The sequence below is a fragment of the Hyaena hyaena genome, unplaced genomic scaffold (genome assembly GCF_003009895.1).
Source record: "Hyaena hyaena isolate Hyena2069 unplaced genomic scaffold, ASM300989v1 scaffold_29, whole genome shotgun sequence".
NCBI classification, from domain to species: Eukaryota; Metazoa; Chordata; class Mammalia; order Carnivora; family Hyaenidae; genus Hyaena; species Hyaena hyaena.
The window spans coordinates 3,579,922-3,601,525 of NW_024080661.1; the positions used below are offsets into that span (position 1 = coordinate 3,579,922).

Genomic DNA, 21,604 nt, shown 5'->3' on the forward strand with positions numbered 1-21,604 from the left:
GGAGCCGCAGTGGGGATGCCCTGGTCCCTGAGCCCACAGCATCCGGGAGCGACACGCCGTAGCGCGGACCCGGCCCTGGGTACCAGGGCGGAGTCGGGAGAGGCTCCGAGGGCCCCGGCGCGCAAGAGCGGCCGCGGGGCGCGCGGGCGCGCAGCTCCCCGCAAGCCCTCCCTTCCCCTCCTCTACCCTCCGGGAGGCGGCGGGGCGGGCGGGCGCGGTTCCGGGGGTGGGCGGGCTGGGCGGGGAGGAGGCGGGGCCGCCGCACTGGCTTCTCCCGGCCCCTCCCGCCGGCAGCCAGAGCGAGCGGAGCCGCGGCCAGCTGCGGGGGGCGGGCGCTGGAGCGCAGCGCGGCGCAACCCTCTCCGTCCGCGGAGCGGACTCCACTAGAAGCCGAGCGCTGCTGCGGGAGGCGGGCGATGGGGGCAGGTGCCGCGGGCTACGCCATGGACGGGCCGCGCCCGCTGCTGCTGCTGCTGTTGCTGCTGCTCCTGGGGGTGAGTGCTAGCCGGAGGGGAGCCCGCGCCCTCTCCCCGGACGGGTACCCCAATGGGCTCAGGTTCCGCCAAGGGAACACAGAACGGAGCGATTGGGGGGGAGGTCCCAGATACCGGGGGTGGAGGGCAGGAGAGGAGCTCCGATGCCAGGATCCGCGGAGGGCAGGATCGCGCAGAGGCGACCCTGAGACCGAGGATAGAGATGCGGGAGAGAGGGGCGCAGGGATGCGGGTCCTCAGGTACCGCGGAGGGTGTGTACGGCAGAGCTGAGAGGGGCTCTCTCGGATGCCTGCGTCCTTCTGAAGAGGGCGCTTGGATGCTGGGATCTCGAGGCGACTTTCCCCCTGAGCATCTTGATCTCTGGAGGCTCGTGGGACGGAAGGAAGAGGAATGGCACGGGAGTTGGAGATGTGGGGGCCAAGCGGGGCTGGGGCGGGGAACTGGAGACGAGGAGATAGAACAATGGGGGAGGAGGTTGGAGGGACTGGAGGCAGAGGGGACCGGGCATCGGACAATGAGGGCCTGGGCAGACAATGGGGGGGAGGGGCGTGGGAGGGAGAGCTTCGGGGAGCCGGGGTCGGTTGCAGAGAGAGAAGTGGGTTAGGGAGGGCAGAAAACGGAGGACAGCGAGGGAGACAGAGAGATGCAAGCAAACTGAAAGAGGACGGAGAAGGGAGAGCGGACCCTGAAGTGCTCGGGGGCCCCGCCTGCCCGCCGAAGGACCGCGGGACGAGCAGACAGAGCGGAGGGACGGACGCTTCCCGCGCCTGTCGCGTGCTCTCTTGCGCGGCCTCGCCCAGTCCAGGAAATGCGGCTGGGGATCCGGGGCTGGGGAGGGAGCGCCCACTTCGCGGGGGCGAACCTGTTCCCTGGTTCGCCTACGACCCACGGGCTCCTCCGAGGCGCTTGTTTTCGCGGTTTGAAGCAGCGCCTAGGGCCGAAAGGGATGGAGCAGACATCGTGCGATCCGGTCTGGCCACAGCCAAGTCTCAGGGTGCAGAGCGCTGGGACTCGAAAGGCGGGGAAGGTCCCGGCGGCGCGGCGCGCAGCCCCGGGTCGCGCTGGCCGAGGTGGCCCACAGGGGGCGCTGAGCTGCGCCGGCTGTGCCACCCGCAGCTTCGGGCGCGCCTAGGGCTGCGCGCCGCGCCCCCATTCGGACCCCACTGAGTTAAGCAACCCGAGCGCCGCGCCCGCAGCTCGCTGGGCTCCAGCGCCCAAACGGGTCTGGATTCCACCCATGCCCCGCCCAGCGTTCGGTGGAAGACGCTGGGCACTGAACGAGACGGAGGCGCTCAGGTGCCTCGGGTCCTGCCTCCGCATAGGACTGCGGGTCCTCTGAAGCATCTAAGTCCGTCTGGTAGTCCCAAGATATTCAGGCGATGTGACCTGTGCAGGCCCATGAACGGAGCCGAAGACGTGTCCTCACTCCCCCGTCGTCTTCGTCTCTCATCTGAGCCTTGCATCCCAAGCCCCCATTTTACAGGAAGGAAGACTGAGAGGTTCTGAGAGTTTAAACGACTTAGCCGAGATCTCACAAGCAAGTTAGACCCCGGTGCTAGCTAAACCGTCCCTCACCTGATTCCCAGCTCGGTCCCCATACCTCGGAAAGGGGGGCAGCTCGGCGTCCCAGCTCTTTTCTCCGCGGGGGAGGGCTTGATACCATCCTCGGAGTCGTGGGCGGTGGAATGTGGGGGCCACGGTGGGCAGAGACCCTCTCCGGGCACTGGCGAAGCTCAGCCCCTTGGAGCTGTCAGCACCTGTGGCTTCTCCGGAGATTTGGGAGCGACTGTGGGCATGTTTGCTGACTAACGCGGCGGGTCAGAGACGCATCTTGACTTGAGGGGTGGGACTGGGGCGGCCAGTAGTGCAGAGCTCAGAGGGGCGAGGGCGTGGGCTCCAGATCAAGGCTGGAGAGAGTGTCCCCCCAGTAGAGAAGAGGCGAGGAAGGAGGGGAGCTGGGCGGGGAGCGCCTGGGAGTTCGGGACGGTGGACCCCGCGCAGAACGCGCGGCCGAACCGCCCGCGGCTCTGGCCTCCGCCTCGCCCCCGGGCTGCTCTCTCTGCGCCGGCTCTGCGCACCGCCGCGGTCCGAGTTTCTTCCTGGGCCGCGGCGATAGAGTGCTGAAACCAGAGCGCATCCCGGCGGCTCGGCTGGCGGGCCGCGCCGGTAATGGAGGCATTTTGTCATTCAGACGTCTGTAACCGGAGCCGCCGGGCCGGCTAATGCGCCTAATAGGGATGCAACGAGGGCAGCAAATGCGAGACCAGAGCGGCAGGGCGGGGGGAGGCGGCTCCGGGCTGGAGGGGGTCCCCACCCCCCCTGAACCAGCCGGGGTCCATTCACACGCCTAGATTCTGCCCGGGGGCTGGGCGGTGGGGAGGTGGGAAGAATCAAATTGGTCCAGTGCCTACTTTTGTGCCACGCACTGCCCTGGGTCATTTCTATTGTGTCATTTAATCCTTATAAGATCCCAGCAGAGTAAATCTAGTTATTCCCAGTATACAGTTGAGGGAGTTGAACCGCCCAGACTTTCAGGCATGAAACCGGGCTACCCCGGGCTCCTAAGTGGTGGCGCCCTTGTTGGAACCCGGGATGCTTGGCTTGGAGTTTATTCTGTCCGGAGTGTGCCAGGCTCCTCGCCCCGCCCCCCCCCCCCCCCCCAGCCTTCTAGATCGCGGAGGGTCACTGGTCCTTAACCATCACAAGCCCTGAATATTAGATCTATGTCTTAGGTCCTTGGTGCCACAACTTTGGAACTGAGGCCCTGCACTGCCTCTCCCCGTGCCCCCCCCCCGCCCTGCCCCTCTCAGTCTTCATGCAGCACCATCCTCAGTAAGTAGCTCTTGTCTCCTACCCTAAATCCAACCTCTATCTGAAGGCATGAAGCGCATGTGCCAGCGCCTCTCCTAGGTTTGCATCGACCTCAAAAGACCCTCCACGTATGTGCACTCTCCAGCCCCATGGCAACGGCCCCATTCACCTAAGGACCCCTTTGCTGAAACTGCTGTGAATGGTTAGGGCTCATCATTCGGAAGCAGTCATATGGTTTCAAATTCTTTGAACTCTTTAGTGTGCTTTCTGTTTTGTCCAATTAAAAAAAAACATTTTAAAATCTCTATTCATCTCAGGGTGAGCCCACCTTAGTTTTTAGAAAGGCTTGAGATGGCAAAAAGATGGCAAACATTCTCGAAACTGGGATGACATCATTCCATTAAATTGGAAATGAATAAACATGATAAATGTACATTTCAGGCAAATGTGTCGATCATTTTGGTAAAGTGATCATTTTGGAGCAAGAAGCCTGAATCCTAGTCATTCCCAATATCGCCCTGCGTTGGACCCAGCGAGGGTGTGGCACGGGCCATGAGTCATGCCACTTGGGAGAACGGCCTCTGCCAGCCTCAGTTTCCCCATCTGTCAGAGAGGAGATGAAGGCAGTCCCTCAAGTCTTTCCCTCTCAGCATCTCGGCTTCTGATGTGGCTGTTTTGAGTGAGATTTCCTCTCCCTCAGGGGACTGTGACTTCCCCCAGGGGTCAGAGGCCGTGTGTCTTTGGAAACTCTCTTAGTTCAATGCTCGGTCAGTAGCTGTTAACGAGTACCTAGTTGTTAATCACTCAGCTATCTGTAAGGGGAGCAATTCCCATCCTCCTTTGGTCCCTGTGCCCTCTTCAGACCCTTCCTGGTGGGTGAGTCCTTCTTCATGCCTATCCCGCCCCCTCCTCTTAGTCGTTTCCTCTCTTTGGGCCCCACCTGCAACTCTCCCCTCCCACTTGGGCTCAACAGCTCAGCCTCAGACAAGACGCTTCTGCGATAACCGACGTTTGCTGAGCTCCTACGATACGCCGGACAGACTTGCGTAAATTATTTCGTGTAATTTTCATGGCGACCCTGAGCCGTAAATATTATGAAGCCAGTCTTTCGGGTGGGAAAATGGGGGGCTCAGAGAGACTGAGAATTGCTCCAGAGAAGCATCCTGTTAAGTAGCGGATCTGCGGTGTTTTGAAATAGGACACACAAAGCAGGCCCGGGGAACGCATGGGCACTAGTGATGTGGCTTGGAATCCGAATGCCAGACTTGAGAGGAGAGAGAGCATCGCAGGCTGTGGCAGGGTGGACCAGCCTCGCAGAAGAGATGCTTGAGGAAGATGCTCAAATGTCACCGACGGACCCCTCAGCGGGCCCGGCTCTCTGCTCACCTCAGCCAGCTGGAGCTCAGCCAAAAGCCACAAAAGCAGCAAGAAAGACCTTGGAAAAGATTTTTTAAAAAGAGGGGGGGGCATCTTGAAGTGTATAAACACCTTCCCTTAATGCCCACAGCAATGTCATGAGGCAGGTGCTGTCACCACTTCCTATGGATGAAGGAACTGAGGCACAGAGAAACTTAAACCTGTCCCGGATCACCCAGCTCTAAGCGATCGATGAGCCAGGATTCAGAGCGGTGGCGACTGCTGAGGACGAAGGCAGCCGTATAGCTTACACTTTTCCCTCGATGAACGGCCCCCTCCGGGCTCAGATCCTACCTCCACTCTCATTTTATACCTCCCTACCCAGGCTGGTTACATGCTTTCCACAGATTCAATTAGATCTAATAAGTTAGGGTGGGAGGGAGGGGCTGCTCAGGTCACACTCTGGCGGCAGCAAAAATTGACAACTGATATCTTGACAGGAAGGAGTGAGGCAGAAACACTTAAAAAAAAAAAAAAGGCTGACAGAAGAACTCAGAGACGAGAGCGTGGTGATTTGGGATAAAGACAGGAGGCGTTGAGTGCAGTGCGGCCCAGAATAATCACTGGTGTAAGCACTGAGTTCCCGGGGCATGGGGAGACTGTGAAGGTATGTTCTGGAGTCAGGCGGGTGCAACCATCATGGTTGAAATGAAAAGCCTTAGGGGCGCCTGGGTGGCTTAGTCGGTTAAGCGTCCGACTTTCGCTCAGGTCATGATCTCGCGGTTCGTGGGTTCGAGCCCCGCGTCGGGCTCTGTGCTGACTGCCAGCTCAGAGCCTGGAGCCTGTTTCAGTCTGTGACTCCCTCTCTCTCTGACCCTCCCCTGCTCATGCTGTCTCTCTCTCTCTCTCTACTAGAAATAAATAAAACATTTTTAAAAAAATGAAAAGCCTTAGGCGATTAGAGCAACAAATCCTTTTGGGGAAATTCAGCTATCCAGAAAGTCATGCCCCTCCCCCCTTCACCTCCCCCCCCCCAGTTCTAGTTCACTAAGGTCATATTGTATTTTCATGTTCTTAGATTCCACAAATGCACATGTTGAGTCCCTACCGTGTCCCAGGCGCCGGGACCGCCACAGGGCTGCCCTCAGGTCGCCGTTAGTCCTGTAGGGGACTCTGTAGGCGAGAGCAGTGACCAGCAAGAATTCTAACAGGGCAGCTCCCACCTGATCTGAGAGGGGCAGGGGCCACAGGGCCACTTCCTTGAAGAAGTGACATTTAAGCAGAGCCCTCGAGGATGAAAAGAAATCCAAACAGACCCTCTGGAATCTGGCTCTCCTCCTGGGGGAAAGCCTGCATCTGGGATCCCCCCCCCGCCCGCCACTCCCACCCCTCACGGTTTCTGGTCTGCAGATGTTCCCGGATCTGTGTTGCTACCACCGGGGAAGGGATGGTGGTGATATAGGGTCCCCCTCCTATGCCGCCTGCACCCTCCCTGCTGGTCTCTTGAAAACCACAACCTGCCTCTTAGACTTATCGAACCTGTCCATCCCTCTCCTTTCACCAACTCCTAGGGAGACCTCAGACTATTTTAGTTTTGTTTTTTTTTTAATGTTTTATTTATTTCTAGGAGAGAGAGAGAGAGAGAGAGACAGCGTGAGCAAGGGGAGGGTCAGAGAGAGAGGGAGTCACAGACTCTGAAACAGGCTCCAGGCTCTGAGCTGGCAGTCAGCACAGAGCCCGACGCGGGGCTCGAACCCACGAACCGCGAGATCATGACCTAAGCGAAAGTCGGACGCTCAACCGACTAAGCCACCCAGGCGCCCTGAGACTATTTTAGTTTTGAAAGTTGATGTATTTGTTTTTGAGAGAGAGGGAGTGGGGTGGGGCAAAGGGAGAGGGAGACAGAGAATCCCAAGCAGGCTCTGCACTGTCAGCGCAACGCCCGATAAAGAACTCGAACTCGTGAACCCCGAGATCATGACCTGAGCGGAAATCAAGAGTTGGGCGCACAACTGACGGAGCCACCCAGGTGCCCCTAGACGTCAGAATATTTGACAGGGCTGGAGGGAAAGGGAGTCTCCTGGGCTATGATCTGGCCAATGTGGGAGCAGAGGAATATCCAAAATGACCCTTAACCCTCCCCTCGAGTCCCATGACCCCAGAGCCCATACTTCGTCTTGGCATCAAATGAGAGCTGCATGGGCTGAGGCTGGGAAAACAGGCTCTGGAGTTTTATTAGACGTGAAGAATTTTTTTTTTTTTTTTTTTTTTTAAGGACTAGAAACATAAAGCAAGCAGCCAGCACTAGCCCCTCCCCCCACCCCAGGGAATCTGGTGCTAAATCGTTCCATCCACAAGCAAAGAGCAAAGATGCCTCCGTGGCAGGAATCTGACTCCCCTTTCCCCTGGTTCCAGCGCGGTTACCACTGGCTGCATGGGGCGGGGGACAGGAGACGGGAGGGCTGGTGGCTGGAAATCAAACGCCGGTGGGCAGGGTGGCTGGATGGTGAGAGCAGCCACGTTTTCATCGTCAATAGTAGGCGTCCCTTTCTCCCTTCTCGGCGCCAGACTCTCGCCAGTTGGCCCCTTTCTCTGCTCTGGCCCTGAGCGGTCTCTGTCGCCATCCTTGAGGAGAGGTGACAACTCAGGGAAGGCAGAGATGGTCAGAGCTCCGGCGCAGAGTCAGAACTTGAACCCAAGACCCTACCCCCTCTGCCTTCTGTTCTTGGATACAGACACCTTCCCATTTAATATTTAATAGGTGGAAAGGTAGAATTAAGGCCCTGGAGCAGGGCCCTGCTACAGCCTTTGTTAGAAAAAGGCTCCCCTCTGGGTAGGTGGCGGGCAGGTGTGCGGTCTCAGCAGGTGGCATTGGGGCTGGATTTTGGCCTCCAGGTGCCCCCGTTGCACGGGAGCCCCGTGCTAATGGCTGCCGTACCTGCCCAAAGGCCCCACTGCTGCCTTCCCCATGGGGCGCATCCTTGGGATTCCAGAAGTTGCCGCGACCCCAAGATGAACCCTGCGCAAAGTCAGCATCCGGGGCTCTGACCTCACACCAGCAGCAGCCTGCGGGGGGCGCAGTGTACCCCCCCCCTTTCTTCCCCGCCAGCTTTGATGTGCCTGAGGCCTGCGTGGTGAGCTCATCCCCGGCCCAGGTGGTTCCAATAGAAGGGCTTTAGGAGAGGGTGTTTGATCCCTCAGAAGACACCCTCTCTCCCTTCTCTTGCCAGTCTGACCTTTCCCATCTCCCCCCACCCAGGTGTCCCTTGGAGGTGCCAAGGAGGCATGTGCCACAGGCCTGTACACGCACGGCGGCGAGTGCTGTAAAGCCTGCAATCTGGGAGAGGGGGTGGCCCAGCCTTGCGGAGCCAACCAGACCGTGTGTGAGCCCTGCCTGGACAGTGAGTGCAGGGTGGCGGGCGAGGGGAGGCGCGGGTGGGCACATCAGCTGGGGGGAGCATGCCCACATCGGCGTGGGTCTGACCCAGTATAGGAGGCGAAGGGGGGAGGGGAGGCTGAGAACGGGAGAGGGAAGGATGCGGAGGGAGGAGGGGGACCCTCTGAGGAGGGATCCCCAGGGGGTGCCCCTTCCCAGCCCCCGCCCCCCCCACCCCCCGGGGCAGAGAGGCCTGGTAGAAGAATGTGGCCAGGTGGGAGGCGTAGCTGATGCTTCGACCAGCTAAAAATATCATCTGCACTGCAAAATCAATGGCTGCCACTTACCCTCCCCGTGTTTGGGGGGAGTGGGGGAGGATCACATCCTGGCTGCCCTGGAAACTGACCTTGGGGGATCCTGGGAAGGTGTGGGTACCCCCGCCCCCAGGCCGACTGTTCTCCAGCTCTCAGCTAGGAAGCAGCGCTTTCCAGAGAGTGTAGGAATGGGGGCTGGATCACCGTCGGGATGTCCTTCTCACCATGGGCTGGTGTCAGAGGGGAGAGACCTGCTGTGGCCTGTCCTACCTAGGATTTCCCTGGGGAGAGGGAGAGAACCCCCCCCTTTCCCAGGGCTGCTGGGTAGGGGATTAAGAAGAATGGCAGGGCTGGGGCCTGAATTCTGGGGCTTATGACCCAGGAGCCTCTGTCACTGGGGGAAGCCCCCAGCCTCAGTTGCTGCCTTCAGGCCATGGGCTCAGTGCTCTCTTCCTGCCCAGAAACCTCTCCTCACTGCCTAGATTCCCATCCTGCCTTCTCACTGCCCACCTGGAGGGCCGGTGGGAACCATACCAGATTATTCTTTAAAAAAAAAAAAAAGTTTATTGATTCATTTTAAGAGAGAGAGAGAGGGAGAGAGAGCAAGCAGAGGAAGACAGAGAGAGGGAGAGTCCCAACAGGCTCTTCTGTACAGTCAGCATGGAGTCCGACATGGGGCTGAATGTCGCGAACCGTGAGACCATGACCTGAGCCGAAATCGAGAGTCAGACGCTTAACCGACTGAGCCACCCAGGTGCCCTCAGATTATTCTTTAATCATGATGAGGTTCCGGAATGGGGAATTCTGAACCCACCTGCCTAGTCTGACCTCTGGATGCCTCTCTACCACCACCACCACCACCACCATAGCGCGCGCGCGCGCACGCACACACACACACACACACACACAGCCTATCAGGCAACGCCAACTCCTTGGTGTCCCCAAACCCAGTTTTCCTCTCTCCGTGCCTGTGGCTCCTGTAACTCCATCCCGCAGCAGGGGGATGCCTGGGCCTAAGGTGGAGAGGCTAGACACCCCGTAATGTCTTTTGCCACCTGCCCTGGCCTAACAGAGTCTCCATCCTGGGGGGGGGGGGGAGGAGGGAGTGGCCAACCATCGGCTACCCTGGAACCTCCCGAGGTTGCCTCTCTCATTTCCTAGACCCCTGCCTAGTGCCTCTCCTCCCTGGCCCCAAGTCTCCCAGGATGGGACACCACTCCCTTCTGTAGAGCAGGAGGTAGGGGAGAGGAGCCTGGGACCGGGAGGGACTGGCATGTCGGGGGAAGGGGAGACAGGAGCAGAGAGCAGCAGGAGTAGACCCTACCGTCTGCTTTCTCCGTTCTCCTGCGGCCCCCCCTCCCCCGCCCCAGCTGTGTTAACAGGCTGCCTTTATAAGCTCACTTTATGGGACGGAGACCCCAGCGGACTTTCCCTCTATCCTCAAAACGTTTCCACAAGGAAACCCATTAAGCTCCTGCCTTCATTCTCTGCCAAAAAAGACCACATTTTCCCCACCCCCTAAAGCCCTCTCCCAGGAGTTTTCTACTACTCACTTTCTGTATTTTCCCATGGGCGGGGCCCCTCCTTCCCCTCCCCCCTCCAGTGTGGTTAAAACCTGCCCCCCCCCACCCCGCCACATGCCAACCAGATAGGACCCTCCCGTTTGCATAAACTGGACATCTTGCTCGACTGTTTATGTTTGGAAGTCCCTTCTGCTGACCATATCCCCGCTACTGAAGTTCATGGGGTTTACCATTGCCCGCCTCAGGGGGCCCAACCTTCGTAGGATCCCTGCTGTGTGTCTAGTGCTTTATGGTAGAATTTCACATGTACTCCTCACCACAACCCTGTGAGTGCAGATATTATTCTCTATTTGACCGAGAAAGAAAAAAGTGCAGAGAGGTTAACTAAAACACCCAGGGTCACACAGCTTGTAAGTTACAGACGCAGGCTTTGGGTCCAGGTCGGCCCCATCCTGGGGAAGGAGGAACACAGGTGTTCCTCTGCCAGGACTGACTTGAACCTGGTCTCCTTTCAGGTCCAGCTCTGGCTTGTCTCTCCCTTCAGTTTCTTTCCCTTTCATTTGTCTCTGCTTTTCTTTCTCTGCTCTTGCATCCCCACCTCCACGCCAAAGATCGTGACCCTGTGCTCCATCTGGGCTCTGGATTCCTTTAGAGGTTAAGATCAGAATTGCAGGCCTCGATTCCCCCCTCCAATGGGGAAATCCTGTCTTCTGCTTTCACATTCTGAACGCTCCCTCCTTCCCTGGTTCATGGCTCCCGCGGTTCCTAAATTCTGCTCTTGCTGCCCTTGAAGCAAGGATGAATCCTCTCGGATTCGGAATGGCACAGAGCTCCGCACCTGGGCCGGCAGGGGTGAGGAAGATTTGGCTCTGTGCCTTCCCCTCCTCGCACGCGGAGGAGACCCTGGCGTCCGCTGGCGTCCCTCCCCTTATTGGGTTAGAGCTCCCATCCATTAAGAGCATGAGTCAAGAGTGAGCCTGGAAATCTCTCCTTTGTGCCACGGGGAAGGGCAGAGGACTATATGGGCAAGTCCTTCTGGCTTTCTAGCTTCCATCCCTCCTGCTGTTGCCTTGTCAGAAAGCCCATCCCCACCCTCAAGAGCCAAGCCCTTCAGCAGCGTGGGGTGGCGCCACGGATGGGAAATCCTGCGGTCTAGCCCTAGGCAGGCCACACCTGAGCCCCCACCTGCGAGCAGAGGGATGGAGGGACAGCCGGGGTGGGAGGCGCACCAGTGAAGTCCCGCCCATGCCTGGGCTGGGTTCACAGTCCAGCTCTGGCCCGCGGGGAGGGCTGGGTGGGAACCACGCTCAGATTATTCCTTAATCAGGCTGGGAACTAGGGGACAGGGCTGGGAACTCTCTAAGAGAATGTGCCAAGAAATTTACCAGCTCCATCCGCGGCCCTGGGCTCCCTTCCCCCTTCAGCTGCCTGGAGCTTTCACAGACCCGGGACCCCCAGGAGGAGTGTGGGGCTCAGTGAGGGGCCTCTGCGGGAGGGCCTCCAGCCCCCCACGTCCCAGGTGCCCAGAGGGCAGGTCCCCACCCTGCCCTTCCATCACCCCCATCCCGCCCTTCCATCTGCCCTCAGGCGTGACCTTCTCGGACGTGGTGAGCGCCACGGAGCCGTGCAAGCCGTGCACCGAGTGCGTGGGCCTGCAGAGCATGTCGGCGCCGTGCGTGGAGGCCGACGACGCCGTGTGCCGCTGCGCCTACGGCTACTACCAGGACGAGACGACGGGCCGCTGCGAGGCGTGCCGCGTGTGCGAGGCGGGCTCCGGCCTGGTGTTCTCGTGCCAGGACAGGCAGAACACCGTGTGCGAGGAGTGCCCCGACGGCACGTACTCCGACGAGGCCAACCACGTGGACCCGTGCCTGCCGTGCACCGTGTGCGAGGACACCGAGCGCCAGCTGCGCGAGTGCACGCGCTGGGCGGACGCCGAGTGCGAGGGTGAGCGCGCCGCGGGCAAGGGCGCCCCCTAGGGGGTCGAGATGGGCCGAGCCGGGCCGGCCCGGGGGCGTGGGGCGGAGCTCGGTGGTCTTGAGCCCGCCGCCACCCTCCCTGAAACCCCAGGCCCAAAGGACCCCCTCGCACTATTTCCTTGTGCTGAGTGTTTAGAAGGCTCTCTTGCTACCCTCAGGCCGCAGCTACCACACTGGAACCCCGTTTCCCCGGCTCATTCATCTGTGGGTTCCGATGGGCAGCACATAAGCAACTCAAAGCTGGCCTCCAGGCCAGTGCGGGACATGTTTGGTCCTTGAGCAACCTCTCTGGCCTGGAAAGGGGGCTTGAGGCCCCTCAGGAGCTGGGGCCTTATGGCTCTGAAGCCTGGTCTAGGTCCAGAGTGGTTTGTGGCTCTGGGGACCCAGGGTGGATTTGTCCTGTCGTCCTCGGGGTGATGGTAGGGAGGTCACCCTTGTCTCTGGACCCCGGTTTCCTCATCGGCCCTGCAGTTTCCAGGGATGGGGTTAGGGAAGGTGGCTGGCCCACGCAGCCTGTGACGTCTGGGGGAGGGGTCAACAGTCATTGGTACCATTTGGCCCAGGATGACGCTGGACTCCGGGAACACTGAGGAGAGGTGGTGGAGGCAGAGGAGGCAGGCCTAGGGCTCAGGAGCCCAAGGACAAGGCAGGGCGCTTATGGAGGGCCAGGGTCTCCAGGGGGGATGGGAACTGGGCGCACCCACCCTGCTCAGGCATGGCGCCCCATGGAGATGGCGCAATTTGTGAAATGGGAGGAGGAAGCCATGTGGCAGTCAGGGCAGACCTGCTTTGGCTTCTGGTTGGTGACCTCCATCTCGGGGGAGACGAGGCTTTTCTACTGCAGGGAGAGGTTGACGGTGCCTTCACCTTCACCTTCTGTCCATCGCCCTGTGGCTGGGCACCCCTTTAGCTACTTTCCTTTGGGCACGCTCACCCTCGCACTCGGCGTGAACCCCAGGGTTCACGGGGGAGAGACAAGCTTTGCCTCATTCTGATGAGGTAGACACGGTCCCAGCATTGAGTTCCCGGGAGGGCCCCCATTATGGGTGAGGCAGTGCAGCCCCTGCCCTTCATGGGGAGGGGGGGTAGATGCCCTGCTGTGGACAGCATCCCTGGCTCCCACATCCTGTCATCCCTGGCTCAGGGAGCTCATGGTGGGGAGGGTGGTTAAACATGGGCTGAGACCAGGTATGTGTGCGCACACTGGGGTTGGGAGGGGGTGTGGAGGGAGGGAGGAGGGGGCACAGAACAGAGTGATTCCGGTGGCGATTGCCCTCGGCCAGGAGACAGGCAAGTGGCGTCTGGCACAGCGCAGAGCAGGGAGGGCGTCTCAGCAGCGGGTAGGCGGGCAGCACGGTTCACGGGCAAGTCTGGACTGGCTGGTGGGGGCACTTAACGGGTGCGGCGAGAGCAAGAGAGGTGGCGGCTGGGGGAGGGGTAGGCCTTCCCTCCCGAGGCGTTCACACAGCCCTCCCAGATACCACCCTCCTGTCCCAGCCATCCTGAAGGAAGGGGGTGCCCCTGAGCGCTGCGGTCATCCCTGGCCCTCTTCCCTTCTCTAGTCTCTGAAGGGTTAAGTGTCAGCTTGGAACAGAGAAAACATTTCAGGAAATGGAATGGGATTGTGGTTTGGTCACCCCCCACCCGTCCCCTCCAGTGCATTGTACTTTCTTGCATATATATTTCAGGTGTCAACACGGTGACTCACTGGGCCTTGGGGCAGAACACCCCCCCACCCCCTTGTCCCAGTGAAATGTGGATTTAGGAATAACCTGCTCCCTCTTTCCACCCCCAAGTCTGACAGCTCCCATTCCGGAAATGGCTGTCAGGACTCGCCAAGGGCTTAGCGGGTTGGAATGCTGTTGGACATGACTGCATCTGGATTTCATCGTGCCGTCCTCCCCCTGCCGCCCCCTCCAGGGGGGATCAGAGAGATGAAGAGAAAGTGCCCGGGACAGCCCTGTCTTAGCCCTTAATGCCCACTGTCAACGGGTCCCCTTTGAGATTTCTCGGATCTCTGTGATGGCCTGATTCACCAACTTCATACCCTCAGCCTCTGGTGGGGACGGTCCTAGCCAAGTTCTCTCTCAGCCTCAGGGCTCAGGCTGCCCCTCCAGCTTGTCCCGAGGAGCAAGAGAAGACCCTCCCCAGCCCAACACCCTGTCTGGGGAGGCCAGAGGACAGGGCTGGGTCTCCTGCACGTCCTGCCCTCCCCCCTCCCAGGACTGAGCTACGGGAGGGGGACAGATGGCAGCCCCCTCCCTAATGCCAGCCAGATGGATTCCAGATTCACATCTGGGGGCCGTACCCTTCAGAAGGTGCTGAAAATGGGGGCCTTTGAACCACCTACGTCTTGAGCCAAGGAGGCCCCTGAGACCAGTGGGCAGCTTCGACTCCGACTTGGGTGGGCAAACTGGGGGCAGGGCGGGGCCGAGCCAGGGAGCACAGAGCCTCCCCTTCACCCCACTGGCATGTGCCATCTGCTTTCCCTCCCTGCCCCAGGCGTAGGAAGTGAGGACGGATGGGGTAGGCAACTTTGCCCAGGCAGGCACCCCCCGGGCCGTCTGGAGCCCACAGCCCCTGGTCCTGTCCCTGCTGGGTGGCAGAATGGAAAATCCCACCCACTAGTGCCAGGAGGTGCCAGGGCCCCTGTCAGGGAGGCTGGCAGTGCCCTGCTGGCAAGGCACGCTCCCCTGCCCGCCCCCCCTCCCAGCAGTGGGCAGTACCTTCTTTGTAAGCCTTCTCTCCACCAGCAGTCTGCTTCTGCCCAGGGAGGGTGTGAGCTACCCAACACTGTCTTTCTCTGGGTGGCGAGAGCAGATGGTTTGGTTTGGGGGCCGCACGGGGCACGAAACAGAGACTAGCCACTGGGCGGGTTAAGGACTGGCTGGAGGGAAGCAAGCCAGCTGGCGCGCCCTCCCCTGCCCGAGCTGAGAGCTAGGGCATTGGAGACCGGAAGGGAGGCTGGGTGCCAGCTCTCGGGGATGTGGTCTGCAGGGAGGTGTCTCTCTGTCCAGACCTGGGCACCCTCATCCTTCCCAAGGGCCAGGGTGACTGGGGTGATCGGGACAAACAGGGACCAGGGAGGTTACAACATTTCCCCAGCGCATTTCCATCCAGAAGCTTCCTTGTGCGCTCTCTCTCTTTGTGTGTTTGCCTCCCCACCTGGCTTCTGGGTACCCAGGGAAAGCAGAATAGATTCCTAGGGCCACGGCTACGCCTCCGATGGAAGGGAGCTTCTAGACCATCTCTCTTCATATTCCCATTCTAGAGATGGGAGAATTGAGGTTGAGAGGTGTGTGCAGAGTCACATAGTAAGTCAGTGACAGAGCTGGAGGGGACCCAGGCACTTCTTCTCCATTGTCATGACTCACACTCACGATGTCACCCCTGTGTGCACCTGGGCACCCTACCACTGGGCTGGGGCTGGGGAAGAAGTGGAGGGGTGGGGGGTGGTGGGGGGTGGGCCCTCACTCCTGTAGCTCCTTCTCCCAGAGATCCCCGGCCGTTGGATTACTCGGTCTACACCCTCGGAGGGCTCGGACAGCACCGCCCCCAGCACAGAGGAGCCAGAGCTCCCTCCGGAGCAGGACCTCATAGCCAGCACGGTGGCAGATGTGGGGACCACAGTGATGGGCAGCTCTCAGCCCGTAGTGACCCGAGGCACCGCCGACAATCTCATCCCAGTCTATTGCTCCATCCTGGCCGCCGTGGTTGTTGGCCTCGTGGCCTACATTGCCTTCAAAAGGTGAGAGGGGGGCCGGGGGATGAAGAGCGGGGTCTTTGCCCTCAAGTAGGGTTGAACTGTGACCTTGACCTGAAAATTCAGACTCTTTTTAAACTCAGCCCCAAACGGAGGTCATCCTCACCCGCAGCTGGCCCATGCCAGGGTGCAGCAGGTCAGCAAGGGGCAGGGTGAGGGACCGTCCCTGACCTGTTCTGGCACCTGCCCCGCCCCCCTCCCACACCGCTCCCCTCCCTGACCCCCCAGACCCCAACTCCGCACAGAGCTTTCTTTACCAGCCCCCTGTGCCCTTCTCCCTCAGACCCCAATTACCCACCCACAGTTACCCCAGTGTGCCTGTGTCTCTTCCTTCCCGGGCCACACTTGGGGGGTTGTGGCACCCACATCCAGAAATTCAGGATGTGCGACACTTCTGGAAAGTGTTTTAAATGTTGAAGTGCATTTTCCATTCTTAAAAAAAAATCATCCAAGTAATACGTGCTTGTTTGGGTAAATGCAGTGCAAGACCAACGTCCTGTAAACGAAGAAACTAAAAGCCCTCTTTTATCTACTCAAACCCTGTCTCTCTTGTCCTTGGAATCTGTTTGGAATGGATCCTTTCCAGCCATTTTCTCTGCCTTTATAAACACACACACACACAGGACTTTTTATAGTTATACGTAAACACGCAAAGGGATATTTTTTTTGTTTTATTTTTTTTAAGATTTTTAAAAATGTTTTTTTATTTATTTCTGAGAGAGACAGAGAGAGAGACAGCATGAGCAGGGGAGGGTCAGAGAGAGAGGGAGACACAGAATCTGAAACAGGCTCCAGGCTCTGAGCTAGCTGTCAGCACAGAGCCCGACGTGGGGCTCGACACGAACTGCGAGATCATGACCTGAGCTGAAGTCGGCCGCTCAACCGACTGAGCCACCCAGGCGCCCCGTTTGTTTTATTTTTTTAGGCATCAGTGGGATCACACTATACAGGTGCTACGACTTACTTTGTCACTTAATCTCCCTGGGGAGAGCTTTCCTGGGGATGTACGGATTATCTGATTGCTTGTAACCTCTCATTCAGTGCCGGGGCGGGTCATAATTCATCAGAATGGGCTTCTATTGATGCACGTTGGGTTTAAGTTTTTTTCCTTATTGCTAATAGTAGAGGAAATGCTCCTAGATTTCCGTGCACACATGTGCGAGTAGTTTAGCAGGGGAGCGTGGGAGAAGTAGAATTCCTGAGAAGTCATGTATGGACGGCACTATCCATTCCATGCACGGTCATTGACCACTGGCAGCGCGTGTGAGTGCCCTGAGTGCCCATCCCCTCTCAGGGTGCTTTCAGTGCGAGGAGGGGGGAAGGGGGAGGGGCAGCGGGGGCATGGGGGGTTTGGGGAGGCGAACGTGGGGAGAAAGAAGAACCTTAGGTACCATGCTGGGGGGGGGCAGTTATAGCTGGGTCCCTACCGTGGCCCCGGCCCCACGCGCCAGAGCACAGATCCCTTAGCCACCGGGCCAGTGTGGCCCCTTGTCCCCTGAGACCCGCCCTGTCCTCTGGCTCCAGGTGGAACAGCTGTAAGCAGAACAAGCAAGGCGCCAACAGCCGGCCCGTGAACCAGACGCCCCCGCCGGAGGGGGAGAAGCTCCACAGTGACAGTGGCATCTCGGTGGACAGCCAGAGCCTGCATGACCAGCAGCCCCACACGCAGACGGCCGCGGGCCAGGGTGAGCAGTGACGCTGGGCGGGGGGCTGAGGCCGCGAGGAAGGCTAGACGGCAGGAAGGACCGCCAGAGGGGCTGCGGGACGCAGGTTGAGCACGTGGGTAGGAGAGGTCTTGCCGGTGGGGGGTGGGAACTTTGACACACTGGCGCGTCCAGGCTCATCAAGCTAATCGTCCCTCCTAGGGCTAATTACTCCCCCAAGTGGCTGCAATTAGCCTCCTGCTCCGGACTTCTGGGGGAACATGTAGTTAATTATGGACCCTAATTAGTGGCCCAGAGCCCCGCTCCAAGATACCTGCTGCACTTGAGTCTGAGGCTCAGCCTTGTCCCTCCCCTGTCCTGACTCATCATTGAGGGGCAGGGATGGGGTCACGTGGTGGGGAGAGTGCCGAAGCTGTGGGGTGACAGGGGATGTGAGGCAGCACCCCTAGGCCCCTCCGCAGCCCTGCCCCCCATTCGGGACCTCATCTTGGCCATCCCTCTGCCTCTAGGCCCTTGGGGCTTCCCCACAAGGAAATGCTTCAGCCCTTCTTGGATCTCACCCCAGGCCCCCATGCCCACCGGGGAAAAGGGGGCCTGGAGGGTGGCCCCTGACTCCCCTCTCTCCTGGGTTCTTGGCAGCCCTCAAGGGGGACGGAGGTCTCTACAGCAGCCTGCCACCAGCCAAGCGGGAGGAGGTAGAGAAGCTGCTCAACGGCTCTGCGGGGGACACGTGGCGGCACCTGGCAGGCGAGCTGGGCTACCAGCCTGAGCACATAGACTCCTTCACCCACGAGGCCTGCCCAGTCCGCGCCCTGCTCGCCAGCTGGGCCGCCCAGGACAGCGCGACGCTCGACGCCCTCCTGGCCGCCCTGCGCCGCATCCAGCGAGCCGACATCGTCGAGAGCCTGTGCAGCGAGTCCACGGCCACGTCCCCGGTGTGAGCCCACCCGGAGCGCCCCGCCCCCCCCACGCCCTGCCCCCACATTCCGATGACTGATGGCTCCAGCCAACCCCCCACAGGCATCAGAGCTGAGCTCCTCTGGGCAGGGATCTCGGAGCCCGGGCCCGTCCACCACAGCCTTGCCCTTGCTCCAACGTGGCCCCCTCGCCTCTGCTCACTCTCTCCAGTGCCAGAAGGGCCACTGCTGCCTCTCCCACCCTGCCCCTGCTCATCACATCTCAAACCTTCTGCTCCCTTCGGCACTTTGTATAGGTGGGCCAGTCCCCCTCCCCCCACCCCAGCAGGTGTCTGGTCTGGGGGGTGGGGCTGACATCAAGGATGGTGTTGGGGACCATGACAAAGCCCCGGAGACTCAAAGGGAGAGACCGAGGAACCAGAGCCATGGGCTCTACACTGTGAACTTGGGGAATGAGGGACCATCACTGTGGCCTCTGTCCTCCCTCAGCCCCTCCCCCTCCTCTCTGGCCCAAGGTGAAGATGGTCAGGGGCTTGTTAGGGCTAGGAGGGGGTTTTGAAGTCTAGTCCACCCCCACCCCTTGTTTATATGCAGGACAGTCAGGCCCAGAGAGGGAGTGACTTGTCCAAAGCCACCCAGCAATGGAGAGGCCAAATGTGGGCTGGCTCCCCCACTCTCTGAATGGCGGGGTGTGGCCCTCAGGTTTGCTTGAGGGCTGGGGGCTGGTGGGTGGGGGTGGGGTGGGGGGGAGGACAGGCAACCCTCTGGGAAATGTCTCAAAGCCAAATCCAGTCTGCCCTGCACCACCTTCAAGGCCGGTCCAGCCCCCATGGAGATGGGCTGCTTTGCCCAAGGCCTGGTCCGTGGACCCGGCTTGATCAGCGATGCATCTGATCGAGCATGGTTTGGGGCTCGTGGAATGGGGTGCTGGTTCCCCTCTGCCAGTCCCCCTCGGGCATGTGAGTGCGGCATCCGTGGTGGGGCCCAGCCTGCCGTTGCCCTCCATCCGGGCACAGACCAAAGCCAACAGAGGCAGTATCTTCTCCTGGAGCTGGCCCTGGGGGGCCAGAAACTAAGGAACCCCACCCCCCCCCCGCAACAAACATACAGAGACACACACACACAGGAGGAGAAATCCTGCTTTTCTCCATGAGTTCCTTCCCTCGGGTGGGGGCCGGCTCCTGCCCAGGGCAGCTCCCAGAGAAGCCGGGAGGGAACTGCAGTCGGCTTGCTCCCTTCCCTCGCTCCCCCTGGTTTGGCGGCCAACGACGGCGGCCTTCCCAGGGCCTGCACGCGGAGGAATGCACCCCCATCCTCCCCTTTCCCGCAAGCGTGGGTTTGGCTGGGCTCCGAAGGCTGCAATGAAGAGTGGACCAGTGTGGGAATGCAGCAAGAAGGAACAGAGATAGACTGCGGCCCACACAGGGCCTGTCTCCCAAGTTCAGAGGATCCACTCTGTCTACCCCCCCCCAACAAAGGACTGTTTGTTCCCTAGCTTGGTGCCAGAAAGGGGCCACAAGGTCTCCTGAGGTCCCTCCTGGTCTGTTCTGTTTTGCTTGATGTTGGAATGAGTGTGGCGCCCCCTCTATTTAGCATGAACGAGCCCCTGAGCCCCAAGCAGGGTGTGTCCTGATAGGCACCCCTCTCCCACCCAGGGTTCTCCGGACTCTGTGTAAGGGACTGGGGGCACAGTAAGTATATGGCGTTTCTCTGACCTCAATCTGATGGGAGGAGGGACCTCACCTGCTGTCCCCTCACCTGTGGGCCTGGAGGGCGGGACAGCATCTGAGTGTATTTATTTTCCTCCCCAGCAGCTGGGGAGGGGTTGGGGTACCGCAGGTATGTTTTAGCATGTGTTGGGTTCTGGGGCCCCTCCTGCCTCCCTTGTGCGCCCCCCGGCCCAGCTGGGGGCCGTGAGTTCCAACTCCCTGTCACGTCCCCCTTGCATCCTGTGTACTCATTTCTTGGGCCCTCCTAAAACCTACACATAAAACATAAACGATGAGCATTAAATAGCAAAGAAAGAAAAACAGCGTGAAGAGATTTTTCTGGAAATGCACGTGCTTTGAGCCAGTGGGTGGGGGGGCATTTGCATGTGTGGTGGGGACCCAGGTATAATTTCTAATTGCGTGAGTTCCTGTCCTATTGTGCCTCCCCCCCCGAAAACGGGGACTCTTCGCCGAAATCAAGCAAATTCACATGTGCAGCCATGAAATAAATTTAAGTGGGACAGGGAAGGAGTGGGGGCCCTTTGCCCCCAGATCTGGGAGAGGAAAAGTGAAAACGGCCACGCAGGAAGCTGGCCAGCTGCGAACTTGACCAGATGTCAGAAGTGAAAGTGACCACAAGGGAGCCAGAGGCTTGCGAGGGGGTGGGGGTGGGTCACAACCCTGAAGCTCCCAGCCACCCACGTGGCCTGGGAGACACACACTCATACCCACCCCCACACACACACATCCACAGGGTCTGGCTCCAGATGGCCCGGCAGGAGCCCGGCTGTTTGGCCTGCAGTCAGGCCCCTCCCTTGGCGGCTCTCTGAGGCAGGTCCTAACCTCAGCCCTTGGCAGCCTGGCCTTGAGCTCTGCCTGACCCAGGAGCTGTGGGGTCCCCGGCCCCGGGCCCGCGCTCCCCCCCGCGGCTGGCCCGGGAGCTGTTCAGAGCCGCTCGCCTCTGCTGGTCACTTGGCCAAGTCTTCCGTTGGGGCCGGCTTGGGGCTGCCAGGGAAGGCCACGGGGGGCTTACTCTTTCCAGAAAGAACAGCAGACAAACCTTTCTGGTCTTGAGATGCTGGCAGAGAGAGCCAGGTGGGGGGGCTGGAGGAGGCGGGGAGAGCTGTCTTCTCTCCGTACCCCCAGTCCGTGAGGAGGGCGTGTGGGAAGGTGTGACTCGGAGGGGGTAAGAGAACCCTCCAGCATGATGGGGGAGACAGTCTCTGTATTAAAGGAGCCTCTTCTTGTCTGCTGGAGAGAACACACCCATCCCAGACTTTGGGCGCCTCTAATCTGATGAGGGAGGTACAATTCCCATCCTAAGAGAGCCCCCCTTCTGGCAGGGGTTATGCCTCTAATTTGGTGGGGGGGGGGTAGAGCCAGATGCTGCCCGTGGGAACAAGGGAGACAGCGGACAGGCTTTGAATGGTGTGCAGAGCCGTGAGTGGGGCGCCCCAGCCCAGACCCCACCTCTACCAGGGGTCAGAGACTTGTCAGAGAAGGGACATTGAAGCTGAGCCCTTGCTGTTGCATGGAGTCAACAAGCTGGGGGCGGAGAGTCTCCCTGGCGGGGGCGCAGCTCAGCCAAGGCCCAGAGCACACAGGGAGCCCGGGGAGAAAGCAGGAGGTCAGCGGGGCCAGATGGGGAAGGGCTTACAAAGACACAGGCTAAGGAGTCTGGACTAGATTCTGGAACAC

The 21,604-nt window shown here is 59.9% G+C and overlaps 1 protein-coding gene across 1 annotated transcript; it reads left to right on the plus strand.

Annotated features, from left to right (window-relative positions):
• Positions 1-373: 373 nt before the first annotated feature.
• NGFR (nerve growth factor receptor) lies at positions 374-20,221 on the plus strand. Its single transcript, XM_039227669.1, has 6 exons — positions 374-494; positions 7,921-8,062; positions 11,462-11,821; positions 15,349-15,601; positions 17,141-17,301; positions 17,920-20,221. Exons 1-6 carry the CDS (start codon positions 417-419, stop codon positions 18,219-18,221), a joined length of 1,296 nt encoding a protein of 431 aa, XP_039083600.1. The 5' UTR covers positions 374-416; the 3' UTR covers positions 18,222-20,221.
• Positions 20,222-21,604: the final 1,383 nt, after the last annotated feature.

Coding starts and splice junctions, on each gene's coding strand:
- NGFR (XM_039227669.1), top strand. CDS start 417: ATGGGGGCAGGTGCCGCGGGCTACGCCATGGACGGGCCGCGCCCGCTG. Junction 8,063..11,461: donor GTGTGAGCCCTGCCTGGACA/GTGAGTGCAGGG, acceptor ATCTGCCCTCAG/GCGTGACCTTCTCGGACGTG. Junction 11,822..15,348: donor GGCGGACGCCGAGTGCGAGG/GTGAGCGCGCCG, acceptor TCCTTCTCCCAG/AGATCCCCGGCCGTTGGATT.